Below are 17,678 nucleotides of genomic sequence, written 5' to 3' on the forward strand. Positions count from 1 at the left end.
TAGTAGTAGAGTGTGAGTGTGTGTGTGTGTGTGTGTGTGTGTGTGTGTGTGTGTGTGTGTGTGTGTGTGTGTGTGTGTGTGTGTGTGTGTGTGTGTGTGTGTGTGTGTGTGTGCTCCTGACATAGTGATACTCACCCACAGTATCACATGGCTCGTCTTTATGAACGCAGAAATCTGTCCTGAAAGAGAAACAAGAGCAGTTTAGATCATCTTTAATACTTTACATCAGGGGTGGGGAAACTCAGGCCTCCGGGCCGTATACGGACCGCTAGACCATTTGGTGCGGCCCTCGAGGTAATTTATAAACACACGCAAAAAAGATTTTTCTTTTAGAAATCTAGACCGCAAAATAATTAAACAAGCAAGTGCCTGTTTTTCCTGGCCAAGGTCAGGGTCCTTGAACACAACACGACCCTAACATGTCATAACATGGTATATGTCTCGTCTGACTGGGGCCGTTTCTCAATCGCGAGGATGCTTGCTTGGTAGCACATGTCTTCCGAGTCACTTCCTTCAGAAGCTAGGCAAGAATCCTTCCTGGCATTCGGAAAACGAAGAGTGGAACAGGCCTAGCAAGTGTGCAGGTGTGAGTGTGCAGGTGTGCGTCATGTGAGAGGCCCCGCCTTACATTTTCCGCCACAGATTTGGGGAAATTGGTCCGTGCGCAAAGCATTGTGGGGATTTGAAGGACGCGAAGTCTACCCCTGTGCAGCCTCGAAATTACCCCCAAACCAAGGACGCGGCCTCGGTGGAATTCCAAGTATGCTGGAGATTGGAACAGTCCTTCGGCGGCACTCGATGACGTAGTATCCTTGAAATATTGGTTTGGAAGCCAGTTTCCTCGCGATTGAGAAACGGCCTCCTTGTTGTCCACTTTGTTTTATGGTTTAACATTTCACGCATGACCGCAATTGTAGAGATGCAGGAAATGCAAAAGCGAAAATGATAGTGATCAGTGAAATGAGACGATTAGTCACTGCAAACACTCAGTGTCACAACATATTGTCAAATGCAAACGGCAGATAAAGATAGTGGTCGAGCTTTTAAATATATCATGAATGGTCACTATTAAAAGGAAATTACTTTATAGCCCGAATTGGTTAAAATTGGCCCCTTTTTTAAAGCATCGCGTATCAGCTTTTTGTTCAACCTGCCACTGAATAGCCGCCATATGAATGCAAACTCACCATTAAGCTGTGCTCTCCATTCAGCCTGTGTTTATGCTAGGATCCCACTGTGCAGATGGCATTGAATTGCCACCATATAATGAAAGGTTAAAGGGGACTCCAGTTGTGGATAATTGTGACTGCCATGCAGTTACAGATGCTACAGGGACTTCTAGCTTATTCAAAGACTTTTTTATATTACATTGTTTTTAAAGATTTGGCCTCTCTCTAGCATTGAAAGATAGATTTAAATGTTTGGAATGTTTGAAATGACAGTATTTAGGTTATGTGGAAGATGTTTGCATGTGGCCTAAGAGCTCTTGATTTCAGGTCAGATGGCTGTAATTAAATAATGGATAAAAGATTGTGTTAGAAGACGATTAATGATTCAAGGCACTAAATAATGAATATATAGTGTGAAGGTAGAGCATTGACCTTGCAGCTCGTGGAAGCTCTCCTGGTGTTGGTTGGAGGTTTCTCTGGCGTCGTCCAGCTCCAGCAGCAGCTGCAGCACCTGGGCCCTCAGCTCCTCCAGCTCCTGCTCCTCCGTCAGCGGCTCCTGCTCCTTCATCTTCTCCTCCCCTTCGCCTTCCTCCTCCTTCAGCTTCTTCTCTTCCTCTTCCTGGTCCATCTCCTTCTTCTCGTTGTTCTCCTGCAGGATTCCTCTCTCCTTCGCTGTTATCTGGTTGTCCATGGTGGGGCTGCACTCTGCTTTCAGATCGCACGGGTCATCTGAAGAAAAGATGAGAGTGAAATTAGAAATGGGATTCATGATATTAAAAAGAGAGGGTGACAGGAAGAGAGATGACTAGGTGAAAAACCTCTTTGTCATCAACCTAAATAGATTCGAATACAGCACACGGTTTTCTTTTGGATCAACAGCACCATCTTGTGATCGTATCTTGCATTGAGTCTATTGTACACCAAACTCTATTGCACTCATATACCACAACTACACATAACGGTTTTAATATAGAAAAAATACTGACAACACTTCTTATCTTAGTTTTTTTATAGAAAGGGATAAAAAGAAATCAATCACGTTAGGAAGAATTTATCAAAAATATAAGCCTAAACTGTCTTGGCTCAAAACGTTTTGATACTACGTAGTTATAAATTGAGACCGTATCAATACATAATACCTGTTGATGACCACTGGTTACAGTTTTAAGACCAATCTGTTTTACATTGGTTTATCCGCTCATTGACTTAACATTTCTGACCAGTAGGTGGAGTGCGTAAACCGACCCAATGCGGAGAGAGAGAGAGGGGGGTGGGGGGGCGTTGTATGCTGAAGCAATCACTATGACTCACCACTCAGCAATGCACCTCCAAGTCCATAATAACACAAGCTAGTACGAGAGATATGACAAAAACACGTTTCTCTCTTGTATTACACCGTGTCAAATTTCATGGCTGTCTGCAGTTTTCTATTGTTTTCTTTTCTTTTGATTTTCCTCGTCCTCATCAACGTCCTGAAGAGAGTCTACAAAGCCCAATGAAACATTATGATGTATACTCGATTTGACATGATTAGAGCCGTTGGTTGCCAAGGCTGCAGAGATGAATGCAGAGCAGGTCAGAAAACGAGAAGGGAGGGCATCATTTGCAGCACAACAGCATGAGGGTAAATTCTCATTAGACGAGGCAGAAGAGTCTTTTCCCATTAGTTAGATGAGATTTGCTGCCAGGTGGGAAACGGCCAGAGCTTAAATGCATATTATATTCACAGTACCAGTTTGCTCTCAGGTGCAGTTAAAGGTTAAAAGATCATTTGTGTAACTGTTTCATCCCAGGACATTTAGCTTACATCTCACACTGGCCTGAGACCATTTCTCTCTTATTTCTCAATAACATGCCCTCCGGGGTCAAGTCCAATCTCAAAAATAAATTGATGTGCAGCATCTACTATTCATTTTCAAGTGGTCTCTGAACATTTATGTCTGTACTGTAAGCAGTATGTGGAAGGGAGAGGGGAATATTGTTTGCCGAGATGGGAATAGAGAGATGGGACAGGAAAAAAGTGCAGCAGGGGACTCAGCAAAGCATTAACTAAAGATCTATCTAATTAGAAGTGAAGCTCACCGGGGTAATCCTGGCTCAAGGGATGCTTGCATCTCTTGTGGTAATTATTTCTCTGCCTTGTTGTTCCCCTCACGAGATGTAACTATTTCCACCACAACCAAGCACGTATTTTGTAATCATATCTATAGCAATAGCAGCAGGCTGCATCCTTCCTGTCTCATAATAGTCCTCATTTAAACAATGCAGCCCCCCTAAGAGGCATGTGAGAGGTTTCAAGAGCACTAGGCTATTTTCTCATTAAACTTTGATGCTGGTGTAATGAGTTAGTCATAAAGAAAGGGAGCAGGAGAGAGGGGCCGGAGCTGCTTGTACAGCCAGCGGCGGCTAAAAGGCCATCAAGAGACAAAAAGCTCCCCACTGAATATCCCTTGCATCTGAATCTTTCCGGAAGTAATCATTCAGAAAGCTGGCTCTAACAATTTGTCCTTTGTTTTACATTTTGAATATGTAGCATTTAGACTGCATTTCGCTGATTAAAAATAAACTGAAATACAGGTTATAGTGCAAGGCTAGTTTAGTTTAGTGCACACTTTTTACCCGCTTCCTTTAGCTGCTGCTGAATTGTCTTGGACATCTGTTAATGACAAGCCACAAAGCCCATCTCTACTTTCTTTAACTTCCTCTGATGCAAATGTATAAGCTTCTGCCTCTCACCATATCATGCTGTGCCAATCATTAACTCTCTAAAACCTTCCTAGAGAGCCGTCCAGTGTTTCTTCTTGGCAACTCCCATCTGTGTGTTTATCACTTCAGTCCTTAAGGAAGCTTTATCGCCTCACCTTGTGAGTGAATGTCAAACACATTGTGCAGCAGAATTGTCTGCAATGACACCTGTGATCACTCCACAGCATACTTGGCTCAGTGCTGGTCTTTAGTCACGCAGGGATTGCATTAGACATGGACGCTTCTTGCATACAAGAGCGAGGGAGGCATCTCAGGAGCAGAGTTAACGCTCCAGGCAGACGATGGCTTTATCTGGCCTGCACATTCCTCCGTAATCACGTTGCAGCCAAACACTTTGAGTATGTCACTGCGAACATTGTGCCACTTTATAAAACAGACAACAAGCAGGGCTGTGTTGTCCATCAGCATTTCAGAAAATATGTCTGAGATTACATTTGAACAGTCATTTGGCAACACAGGCCTGTTGTTTTGCTTCTGATTTGGTTTTCGGAGATGAAGTGTGGAGTGTAATTATAATTGCACTTTGCCTAATTGAAGAGGACTGAGGACTTCTCCATAAAACACTTAGTGTGATTTTGCTGTCAGACTTTCAGTTCTGTGTATTAAAGGGGCCGTAATATGCTTACTTAGAGGTTCATAATTGTATTTTGTGCCTCAACTGTGACATGTTTACATGCTATAATCTTCAAAACGTGCTTTAATTTTCTCATACTTCCTATGCTGCAGCACCTCTTTTCACCCTCTGTCTGAAACCAGAGCCCAGTCTGCTCTGATTGGTTAGCTGGCCGGCTCTGTTGTGATTAGTCAACGGCTTAGAGATGTCCCGCCCCTTAGCCTATCACTTACAATGTGTTGGAGCGATTTTCGTCTTTGCAGCCCATTAACATGCACAAAAGCCTATATAACACACTAAAGGTAAAGGAAACCCAGAAGGCATAATAGAGCCTATTTAAATATGCAGCAAAAACTGAAATCCACTAAAACATTTCCTTATAACACTATAATAATAAAGAGTAGATGGCAGTATACCAAACCAGATATTTCTGAAAAAGAAAGATAAAAAACGTTATGCTTTATTTAATCAGGTGCGATGTCATTTCAAACGTGATATATTGCAAGAAAGCTTCTCTATGTAACAAGTGGCTTTCTTCCCCTGACTGCTGGTTATATTTCTCATTTCATTGTGGTGAGAGGAACATCTGGAGTCAAATCAGCTGTAAAAATAAATGACGGCTCACTGATCCAGGAGCTGGAGGCTGTGAGCAGGTGTAGTGTGATGGAGCCTCGTGCTGAACCAAGCTTGAACATGTTAGTGAAGAGAAATGTGGTGCTGGCAGTGTAAGAGGTGTGTGTGTGCAGCTTTTTGTGATTCTGTATAGGGCTGCACAATAACTTGAAATTCTATTCTCGCATTGTGGACTAATAGAATATCCTAATCGTAGTAAGCGCAATATTTTTTAAGGAAAAAATTTGCAAAAGTTATCTGAATAAAGTATTGTGGAGCCGACCTAAAAAAAATTCTACACATTTATTTAAAAAATCACATAATTTTGCGTAATTTTCGATGATAATGTGAATATTGTTTCATTCCCTCTTACATCGCACATCATATCGCAATTTTAAAAAATCAATATAAACACAAATAGTTATTTCTTTGAACCGTGCAGCCCTAACTCTGTGTATAAAATGTATGCATGAGTGTGTAATTGCACTTAAACCTGTGTGTGTATATGCAAAATGGTGATATGCAGGCTTGTGTTGTATTATCTCTTAGGCCCACTTGTGATGAGTCTATACTCATATATGATCACACGTGTTTAAGCTGCAGTCTGTGCATGTATGCCATGGAGCTCTGCAGCTGTGTAGGAGGCCATGCATAATGCACACCGCCCCAGCTTTGAAACCAGCCCAGCACTATGACGCTAGCTTGTTCCCTGCACTGGCACACTTCCTCAGCAACACATCATTTGGGGAAGGGAGGTAGGAGTCGGCAAATCACGGAGAGACTTTGCAAGAGCAAAGTAGGAGCAGAGGAGGAGAAAACAATAAGAGAGATGCAAGGAAGGAGGAGTTATGCAATGGCCTGGGAGATGCTCACTTCCTCATGAAACTAAAAGGAGTCAGGACACTAGTTTATCTCCATGGTGACCTCTGCACACCAACAACACAGGGATACACCATCTGGAAAGTCACCTTGACGATAAAGCTGTTTTGTGCACACTTTTGATTGGCATTTGTCTGCTAGTGCTTTTCCCCACAGAGAAGCCCTCGTGATCTTATCAGGTGTCGCTCCATAAAGCTCACTTCATAGTGAAGCCGGCATCATGTGATATTTTCTGACTCCAAACTGTGAGACTCAGCAGCTTCAGAAGAGGAGCGAGCCACAGGGATGGAGGTCTTTAATGAGGTCAATGCGAGTTTATCTCTTTCCCTCTGTCTCTGTAGTTTGAGCGTGAAAACTCCAGGGAAAGTGAGGAACAACTGCAGCCCGTGACGTCAAGAAAAGAAACGGGATCATAAGCACCAAAGAGTAGGACTGACTTAATGAACCACTTTGTTATTTAAATGAAAATCCATGTTTGCATTTTCAAAGGGAATAATAGAAAGTGGGTCAACAGAATAAAGAAATTGTAGAAAGAGATACTGTATAAATCAGCCTCATTACATGAACATGCACAAAGCGTGTCAGTGTGTAATTACTGCAGGTGACGGATTCAGGGAAGATGTTTCTTCATGGGCGTACGTGGTTGTGCCCTGTTTGTGTCTACATCTGCTTATTTTGCATTTAGGGATATGAAAGAGAACAAAACATGAAAACAAATGATATATTAACAAGCAATTGTTGCCTCCCACCTTAAATCTATCTCTGTGAAAGATTTTAAATTGGCCCTGTTTCAGGTTCATATTTGTATTTTGTTTCTCTTCTGTTACATGTTTCCATGCTTTAATGTTCAAAAAGCTCTTTATTTGTTCATACTGCCTGTACCTCTTTTCACCCTCTGTCTGAAAACCAGAGCCCGTCTGCTCTGATTGGTTTGCTGGCTGGCTCTGTTGTGATTGGTCAAACGCTAAGAGCTGTCTTGCCCCCTTAACCTATCACGTACAATGTGTTTGAGGGCTAGCCAATGGAAGTGCGAGTGTTACATAGTGATGTCAATATGTCGCAGAAGTAAACACAAGAGTCCAATGGAGGCGTATCAGGCAGCGGGGGTAGTGTGTGGGGGAGAAACTCCCTCTGGACGGAACATTGGGATTCTAGCCTTTGCAAACCATTTACATGCACAAAAACCTATAGGAAAGACTACAGGAAAGGGAAAACCCCAAAAAAGCAGGATAGGGCTCCTTTAAAACGAGGAGGAAAGACGGGGCACCACAGCTTGTCAGGTAGCGAATCCAAAAAGCATAAAGACTAATGGGGAGAGAGAGTGCACTAATGATAGGTTGTCAGTGCCAAGCCTTTTTGCAAGGGGGAATAAAAGTTTTTTAAATCAATAGCATAAGCTGCAGGAAGGAGTTATGAGTTCATGAACCTTATTTTTTCCCCTGAAAGTTTGAGAATTGTGTTCCATTATTCAACTTAGTGAGAATTAAAAAAACATGTGGCACACTCAATTATTTCAGGTACCTGCAGAGTGCATTGAAAGCTTGTTTTAAAAGGCTCTAAAGTCTGATGGGATAGGATGGTGCAGGCAGGGGGGAGGAAATGGGATGCCTGAGGGTGGAAAAACATGCAAGATTTGTTTTCATTTGATTTGCAATATTAAACAGTGATGTGAGAATCTCACATTGTTGTTTTTCTCAGAGGTCTTTGCAGCTCCCAGATCTACAAAGTTTGTTTACAGCAGCAACTTTGCTATGTATTAGATTTAAAGAGCTGAGATAAACCCTGTTTGGCCACCCTTTGGGAATATTGCTGATGATGTGCATTTCACAAGGTGAGAGTACAACACTGGAGAGGAGTGGAGGGAAAAGTCGGAGAGGACAGGAGAGAAACGATGTGTGGGTTGAGGCACTGGCAGGTGCAAAGGTTTGTGTCTCTATGCCTGTGTGTGCACGTGAGTGTGTTGGAGGGTGTGTGGGCGCTGAAGAGAGCAGAGGACTCCGATGGAAAGAGGGGGAAGAGATATTGTGTAGGACAGCAGAGGAGAGAGAAGGATGGAGGGAGATATGCTCGGTGACTGGTGCAAGTGGGAGGAACAATATGGTGGCCGACGGCTGAGATCAGCTGCTAATGGTGTTTTATTGATCAGTGGGAGCGTGTGTTTGTGTAAAAGTATCTGTATTCCCTGTTGGTAGATGTGGAAAGTGGTAGAAGCATTAATTCCAGGGTAGTATGGAACAACGTCCCAACAGGGCTGAAAATGCATTTCAAATAAAAGTGTCAGATTGATTGACCTGATCCAGGACAAAATGAATGCACTTAGATCCATTCAAATCCCAGGGTGTATGAACTTCAAAAAGACATGAGTTTATACCTTCCATCACCCAAATCCACTTTTTCTTTGCTGTTTGTCTATCGTTATTGTAATCAGGATTTACACTCCATTAAACGACACACTTGCCATCACTAGATGCTGAATTTCTGAAAAGAATGCCTCAGGCTGTGATGAAAGGAAAGTGGTCTCCAGAGTTTAGACGGCAGGAACAAGCTTGTTAGGAAAGAAGCTTTTCTCCTGAGACAGCATCAAATGCTATGATGGTCAATACGCAGGCATCAGCATAATGTTAAAAGAAAAGAAATTACACGCTAACAACAAAGCAGTGTAGTAAGTTTACAGCTGACTCTGAAGAGCAGGGGGGCTTTGAGAGATAATTCTTCCCATGCTTGTTATTGAAAGTTCAGTTTTAGGACAGTATACGCAGGAAAAGGAAGCAACATGGCCGCCAGTCAGAGGGCTGTGACCTGTGGTTCTCTCTGAGCCCCTCCACACCGACAAACATCCTCCCAACAGGAGGGTCCCGCACAGAGCTGCTCTGTCTTCACGCCCATACAAAACATGAAGAAAACACACTCCTTGTTGTCGGACACATATGAAAACATTCCACACGTTCTTAACTGATTCTGTGAAAATGTACTGTGCCCAATGCCACACATTCATAAAGTTACCAAACAAGCTCAACAGCAGCTGTCAAACCCAACCATTATGTAAAGTGAGTCCACCACAAGCATACATACACGGTGAGCTGAAAACAACCTTAGCATAAAAAGAAGCTTAATAACATCCAGACTCCATCCATTGTCATCATCATCAAGTTTAAAAAAAAAATACAAATACAATCATAAGACATAATGGAGACATGTGAAATGGGACGCCCAATAAGCTGTAGGAAGCTTGAGAACAGGGGCCCAGACAACAAATATAATGTATTTACATTATATATCATTGATACAGAATTGAGAGAGTTTGTGTATTATTCACAACATTACAACCCCAAAACATACCCCATACTAACCCAAAACCCTATAAAAAGGAAACTACTGTAACCCTAACTACTAAATGGTCTAATATTTAATTAATCAATCTCAGAATAACACATGCAGCCCCTCTAACACAGCCTTGACTAACATGTCTCTGGGTGCCAGTCCTCTATATTTACCTGGCAGCACGTTGCCTCCATCAAAGGTCCACAGCTGACAGAAATGCAGTGTATCAGCTCGGCACAGATCCTAATAAAGACAGTCTCCTATAATAATATCCCCACTTCCTACCAGCTGACCAGCTCTCTGCAGCTCCTCAGCTCACACTATCCCTCGCTTTGGGAGTAAACACTCTTTCTCAGCAGAGATAAACATCGACCCCTCTACCTTTTCCTGCTTATCTGTAGTACGGGTGCTAAAAATAGCCACATCATCACGATTAAACACACACATACACACACTGACAAACAGCTGAACAGACCTGTAGAGTCCAGAGCCTCCTCGATGAGTGGAGGTAAACGCAGTCCATCCATAGCCCCCTGTAGCTGCAGCGGAGAGGGGGAGACTCGGGAGAGAGTGGGCGAGAGAGGGTCAAGAGGCTCCACACGCCCACCTCAGCTGCAGGGAGAGAGAGAGAGGCAGAAACACACGGAAAGTACTGAGCACTAGTACTCGCCACTCACACACACATGCAGGCTACGATGCACATATGCACACTCACACAGAAAGAGGCTGAACCTCCGGAGAGTTTGGGAGGGTCCGGGGAGCTGAAGGCTGAGCGCTCTGCAGCGTGGGAGAGATACCGAGAGGGAAGAGGGAAGAGGGGAGGGAGCAGGGAGGAGCAGGGAGGAGGGGGATGCTGTTTTCCAGACGGCAAGCTCTCCCTCTCTCCCCCCTCTCTCCCTCAATATATTCCCTCTTTTACCCCAGCTATTTTAAATCCACAGTGGTGGAAATGTGACCAAGTACATTTACACAAGTACTGCTTAAGTATCAATTTGAGGTACTTGTACTTTTCTTGAGTATTTCCATTTTCTGCCAATTTATACTTTTACTCCATCACAGAGGGAAATACTGTACTTGTTTACCCTTCATTTATTTGCCATTTCTAGTTAGTAGTTACTTTATAAGTAACAAGTAACATGATGTCTATATGATGTATACACTACTGATCAACTCGGTAGAACACAAAGTATCCAAAATGTGCTTTACATTGACAAATTACAAGATGATGTATTTATTTTTTAGTGATACTGAAAATAATTGTATAACATTTTATAATAATACAACACTTTTAAAAGTGCTATTCTGCGCAACAAAAATACTTGCATAGATGCACATCAAAAATGTGTTAGATTTCATCTGAGTACTTTCTTTTTGATATAGTTTCTGAATCTTTTCCAAAAATCTAAATATATATGGCGGTATATCCTGGACTTTCCCTTTGATACATTAGACCTTGTTAAATAATTGCAAGATCGATCCACCGGTGTGAAATAGTTGGCAAGAATAGCTGATCTCCAGCGAATGGCAATGCATTCAGCTGCCAAATGCTGAACCCATACATATTTCATAATGCAAATTCAAACTGGCTTGTCTAGTTCCAATAAACTAAGTTGACGTTTTGAATATACCCTAATACAAACAGCTTTCAAGAAGAGCTGACAGGATCACAGCACCAAAACATTTCAAAACTCTGTCTTTGCTTCGTAGCATTTATTCATCTGTGCTTTCTTGCACATACTCACATTAACACACACATGCTTCCTCTTACCCTCCTGTACAGCCTTTGCCCCTAAGCCAGATGAATGTACCTATAATGAGGTCCAGACAGGCTGTTGCTGTGGAGGCTGACAGCTACCAGCAGATTACTGATCATTTCCCCTCCATTGTTCATTTCCTCTCTTTCTCTTTCTGTTGACTGCTTATAAACAGTTGCTCTTCCTCTATAAACAGCATCTCAAACATACATACTCATACCTCTATTTTCATCACTTCCCTTTACACACACATCTCTTTCTCTCTCTGACTGTCTCTCACCTCTTTCTCACTCTTTCTTCAGCCGCTATCACATCTGGCAACTTCAGTGCAGAACGTAAGGAGCCAGAAATGTGAGGTGTGCTGTGAAACAGTCTGAAAACTGTCAGCTTAGAGAGAGAGAGGAAAGGAGGGTCATGCTTTCCCGTTCGCTGGCCCAGTAGGAGGATATTCCTATCACAGCACTGTCAAAGAGCAGGAAGTGCACACAGACGCACAAACAACACAGTCAAACACATATGGAACCTGCCGACATCTGAAAGAGGAAATGTAAGAAAAAAACAGAAGTAAGTGCAACGGAAATAGAAAGACGGTCTACATGTGGTTGTGTACAAGAATAAATGATAAAGGGGAACCAGACTGAAAAGATAAATGTCCGCTCATAGGCACTTCCTCTACTTCCGGGTGGTTCTGCACAGCTTTCCTCAGGCAGCCATGACAAGAAGATAAAGCATGCGAGCATCTTTCAAAGTTGTCCCACAAAAAGTCTCTCTGACACACAAAGGAAGGGAGAGCTGTTTGCTGACAAGATGTTGATAAGGAGTTGACAATGTCTGGCTTCAGTCCACCGTGTCACAGACTGTGGCAGGAGCCTGGTGGCAGAGCAGAACGAGCACAGCAGGAATGCAGATACAAGATTAAACCCTGGTCCATCACTAAAATGATTCTCACTGCTTGTTCCAAACTGCTTGCTGAACCAGATGGGTGGGATGGAAGTCTATCTGCCAAAACACACTGAGATGATTGTTGAATGGCTGGACTGTTGGAAGCTATGAGACAGTCACATTTTTCTACAGCAACCTCACCCAAAGTTTTTAATTTTGCAAAAGTACAGTATATCCAAGTGCCATACGCCAAATGTCTGTGAGTGTTTGCTCTGTAACAGAGCTCTGTCCCGCCGAGTGTGAGGTCATGCACAGGGAATCCATCCGCTCATAATGTCGTCTTTGTTTTCATTTAACAAGTCATACGCAAGACGCCCTCAGAAATGGAGCCTGTAATTGAAAAGAAACGCAAATGGACGCACACAGACGCAAAAACACACAAAGGGCCAACAGTTTCTTATCTGCAATTGTAACGTTTTACATTCTACATGCTGCACTCATGTCATTTTGAGTGGAATGATGGTTTCAATGGGAGTGTTTAAAAAGGATTTGCACAAAAATGTGCATCATGAATGATTAGGCGTGCAATTCTTGTGTCTGAGCCGTGACTCCAGGGATGGTGAGGTCAGTTTGTGGGCTGGTCTTTAACTTTGGCCTAGATTGAAATGACTCAACTATTGGATCTATTGCTATGAAATGTCGTAATGACATTCAGGAGGATGAATTACATTACATGACATGTCACTTGTTAGACGCTTTTATCCAAAGTGACTTACATACTAAATACTGTGGACAATCCCCACAGGAGCAACTTGAGGTGAAGTGTCTTGCCCAGGGACACAACGACATGCTGACTGCAGTGGGTTTGAACCTGCACCACACGCCTCCCTATGAATCTTTTTCCTGTGGATTTTTTTGACAGATATTAAGGGTGCCCAAGAGCTTTGACTTTAAATCTCCCACCATCATCAGGTAAAATTGTCAATGTGTCCAATACTTGGATATAAGCAAAGCTCTGCCAAACTAATCAGAATCAGAATCAGAATACCTTTATTAGTCCCACAGAGAGGAAATGTACGTTGTTACAGCAGAAAAAGAGCCACAGTAATGTTACATAATGTTACATGCATTAAAAAGTACTTAGTTAAAAAAAAAGAGTTATAATATAATAAAAAATATAATAAAAAGTTAAACAATTTACAAAATACACATCATGTAACAGTTCTTAGGATTGAATGACATTGCCATCAGCTTCAACTGTTTTGTCTTCAGCGTTTAGCATGGCTGCAGACTCTTTAAAATCTGAGAAATCAGACTGACTATTTTCCTCTTGAGTAAGTGTTTAGGATTAGAGGAAAAACCATTAAGACAACATTCGGACAAACATCATATCAACATCAGAGCACATATGTACATTCGAAGTGTATCTCCCAACTGGGTAAAGATGGCAACTACCTGAAGACTCCTAATGCCCATGTTTGGTTTGTTTGTGTTTACATGGAGCTTAGTCCTATCGGAAAGCTAGGTTGTTAGTAAACCTGGAACAGGTTGTACTTGTTGTTAACTCAGTCTCCAGCTGCAGTGTGCTCCTAATAGGACTTTGGAGATGATGGATTCATTGCACACGGAGCAGAGGGAGCAGGAGGTGGGGGAAATGGGCCAAAAAGCTAATTTTTGTATCAGGGCCCCAGAGTGTTTTAATCAAGTAGACACTAACCATATGGCATTCAGACTTTAATTAGACTTCATGGACATTGATGGATAGAGCAGAATGAAACTATTATTTCCCAAACAAGCAAATGTTTCATTCTAAGGGCAAAAGTGCCAGATGTTGTTATTTTACCTTTAAGAACTGATTATGATGTCCGTCCAGTGTCAGTGGTCACACAGCACAAGCCGCACTACAGCCATTGGGCCAACATAATTAGCTGGTGGATGCACCAGAGGGATGAGCAGGGTGTCTAATTACTCTCTAGTGACGGTGTATCATTGTCACTGTCAGCTATGTAACCTCAGAGCTGTAAAAGACAGTGATTCACCCCCACAGTCGTCTCTACACCACCGGGCTGCCAGCCTTTAACTCCCAGCATCACTGTGGCACTCTACGGTTGCCTAGCAACTAAAATAAACTGAAGGTGCCTTTGATTTAGGGCATTTTAAAAGGTGATTTATACGAAGACCTTGATGATAAATGTTGCCATGAATCAGGAATTTCCCACCGGCTGATTCTCAGTATTCATCACTGCAGTCTCTGGTCACAGCTGCAGATCTCACAGAGGAATGAGACTGTGGCTGTTTGCTCGATGCAGGGCACATTTTTATGTTATAGTGCAAAAGCAGAGCAAGGGAATATGGCCTGTTTCCATGACACCATCAACAGGAAATGGGATGGGCCCCGTGCTGCCAGAGGAGGGTAAATCAGCGTGGAAGAGAGGTCACAACTTTCCCATAATATCAAATCATGCGGGACTAAAACCAGTGCTCTAATGTATTGAAGGAAGTTTACTCAAGTATATTACCAAAGTACAATTCTGGGTATACCTTACTGAGTATTGTTTTCTCGTGCTACTTTATTCTTATGCTCCACTACCATTTAGAAGCCAATATTGTGCTTTTAATTCCACTACATGTATTTAACAAAATGAGTTACTGGCTAATTTACAGATTCAGATAATTAGCTAATGCAAAATATGAATAAACTATGAAATATAAATATAGGTAAAGACACCCAGCAGTAGTATTTAAATTAATTAAAAGCAGCTCCACATTTACCCGCTTTTAAGAACACATTAATATATCAAAGATATTAACCCAGTAATTTAATATACATGATTCTGAATTGAGCTATTGTGCACAATAAGTACTTTTACTTTTGATACTTTAAGTACATTTCGTTGCCAGTACTTTTGTGCTTTTACTAAATTAAGATTTGAAATGCAGGACTTTGACATGTAGATGAGTATTTTCACACTGTAGTTCCTCTTAGTACAATATCTGTGTTCTTCTTCCACCCCTGAGTAAAACACACTCACATTATGTATTCATTTATAAACACACACTTACAACTAAAATGTTCACCATCCATGCTTAAAGCTAAATGATATCCGCACACTTCCCACTCTCTCGCTCGGCTTAAGGGGAGAATAAAATCAAACGTGTCCCTCTCACTCCCCCTCAGTAAAGGAGATTGGGAGTGAAGCTGTGGTGGTGCTTTTGGTGGCCTCCTGGTCCCATCCCCTACGGTCACCATGCCAACCTGTGTGAGGAGGAGGCTTAGCTGCGGAGCCCAAAGAGACTTGATGAGGTCCTGGGATAATTAGCAGCTCATTATGGAGCCAGTGAATAGGCCATGAGCACCAGGAGCCACAAGAGAGCTCAATGGAAAACATAGGACACATCAAAGGAAGCGCTCACTTTTCAGATCACATAATACAGAGAAGAGAGAGAGATTGGGAAAGAAAATATTGCTTTCCGTTCACACCTACAAATATAGCTCATAATCCCCGTTTTTAAGCCTCTGTATGTGTGTGTGGGTGGCTGTGTGCATGTGTGTATTAGTCAGAATCTCTGCGTCACACCAATCTGAATATTTCTTTTCCACCTTAGCTGCTTCACAAATGCACTAAAACACAACCCGTCCTACACACAGATAAATGTGCACAAAACTCCCAATTCCACTCCAAAACTTAAGCTCTTATAAAGTACGGGAACATTGTGTGAGTGCCTGAGATCCTCAGTTAAGCTATCTCTCCATCATCCTGATTTTCTGTGTGTCTCACCGTGTGTCTGTGCCTCTAGATGGCATGCAGGCAGGCACTAGTCACGCACACTAAACCGTGCACACCACTCTGCCAGGTGACCCATATGGCACTGCGGCTGAATTTAACCGTGCATGAGCTTCATTTTCTCTGGATGTGTGTGTTTGTGTGCCCATACTGCTCCCCGACAGTGATACCCAGCAGTGATATCGAAGCTGTTTGTATTGATAAAAACGTGGGATATGTTTTATGGTATTTTAAGGTGATATTTCACAACATATGGCGGCGTGATGTTGTTGGAGCGACGTATGCTGTAACAGCTTGGCGAGGTGATCATAAAAGGAACTTTAACAGTTTTTATCCATCTCTCTTGGATCATATGCATCCTGGGTAACAACATCCACCCTGATGGGAACCACATCAGACACAGTTACAGTTACAGTTTGCAGAAAGCATTCCTGTTCAAAGCATGGAGTACAATATGACCTAGATTTAATGTTAATGAAAGTATGCAGAAATATTCTACGATGGAGCATAAATGGTGTGCACTTTGGAAAATTGTAGAAAATCTTTTTTAATGTTAATTTGGTACAACAGCAGAGGGTGCCACTCTTCCACTTTGCTAGTGATATCCCTGCCAAAGGAAAGTGTTGTCTCTGTCTAAATGTGTGAAGTTGTGCCATTTACTTTAATGATTACTTTTTATTATACTGTTTTTCATCAATATATTACAGGTCTCAGATATATACAAAACATGTCTCTGAAGTGTTTGGCTCGAAATACCAAACAGATCACCCATTGCAGCATCCCATAATCCCCTCTGTTTCAGCCCTGTTTCAAAAGTGCTGATTCTCTGTCTGTTACTTTAGATGAAAATAAGGAGCCACTCCCCACGCCCCTCTGAGAGATATTTGGTTAAAAAGAACACAATATGGTGCTCTAGGAGGAGATTCAGGGGATAGGGGTTGGCCTTGGTTGGTGGTTGGCTAATGGTTACACAAGCCAAAAAAACGTTATGAAATCATAAAGTGGCCAAAATCTGATCAGCTCATTTTCAGACAGGTTTTTATATAAATGGATCAGGGGAAAAAGAGTGCAAATCTTTTTTCCTGAAACTTTCAGAATCTCTTTACACAGAGGGGACACATGTTGATGTAAAAGACATGAAAAAGTGGAGTGTGACCTTTAAATTAATAATTTAGATATAAATCATGCAGGAAATCTGGTTTCTGCTATTAGGCTGAGTGAGATGCTCCAGCCTTCCTATATGTTTTCTCCGTCTCTGTTTTGTGTCTACAGTGCAGCACCATCACCCTCTAGTGGTGTTGAAGGAGAGAGTGTTTAGTAGTGAGAGAGCAGCACATATTTGTTGTGTACAAATTTACTTTAGAAACTGTATTCATATTACATTTTGATATGTTCGTACCTCGGGAGCAAACGTCTGAGAGGAAAATAAAGAAAACAGCAGTTTTATTTAGAAAGAGTGTTCCCAGTTTCAGAGTTATAGTGAGTAAACAACCCGTCTTCTTTTCTTTTTACAGTTTTCCTCATTCGCATTGATTCAATTCTCGGATGATAATGTTTGTTTAAAAACTGTATAATAAAAATATATTAACAATTCGTTTTTTTGTGCACTACAGATTGCACATGGCTTTGTGCCCTCATCTTTTTTAGCCATCACATGCAAAATAATTTGTTAAATGTTTGAAATATATTATTTGTCTGCTTGATTTCCAGGTTAGCTGTTGGGTGACAGTTATGAACTACTTATCACAATATTATATTTACATACATTTTTCCTGTTTGAATTAGACTTTGCCACACACACACACACACACACACACACACACACACACACACACACACACACACACACACACACACACACACACACACACACACACACACACACACACACACTTTT

General features: G+C 41.9%; 1 protein-coding gene across 4 annotated transcripts in view; it reads right to left on the minus strand.

The window, feature by feature from the left end:
• Window positions 1-10,211, minus strand: part of ccdc136a (coiled-coil domain containing 136a) — a 26,341-nt gene extending 16,130 nt beyond the window's left edge. For 2 of the 4 annotated variants that reach the window (XM_010792331.1, XM_010792330.1), the window contains exons 1-3: window positions 10,076-10,211; window positions 9,836-9,972; window positions 1,602-1,898 (exon numbers count right to left, since the gene is read on the minus strand). In XM_010792331.1, the coding sequence (XP_010790633.1) occupies window positions 1,602-1,898; window positions 9,836-9,887 (349 nt within the window). In that variant the 5' untranslated portion in view covers window positions 9,888-9,972; window positions 10,076-10,211. Of the gene's footprint in view, window positions 1-1,601; window positions 1,899-9,533; window positions 9,698-9,835; window positions 9,973-10,075 lie in introns of those variants that run through there. The other 2 variants (XR_800343.1, XM_010792332.1) reach the window with 2 other exon arrangements.
• Between the last annotated feature and the right edge of the window lie 7,467 nt (window positions 10,212-17,678).

Source organism: Notothenia coriiceps, unplaced genomic scaffold (genome assembly GCF_000735185.1).
Source record: "Notothenia coriiceps isolate Sejong01 unplaced genomic scaffold, NC01 NC01_scaffold00036399, whole genome shotgun sequence".
In the NCBI taxonomy this organism is placed as follows: domain Eukaryota; kingdom Metazoa; phylum Chordata; class Actinopteri; order Perciformes; family Nototheniidae; genus Notothenia; species Notothenia coriiceps.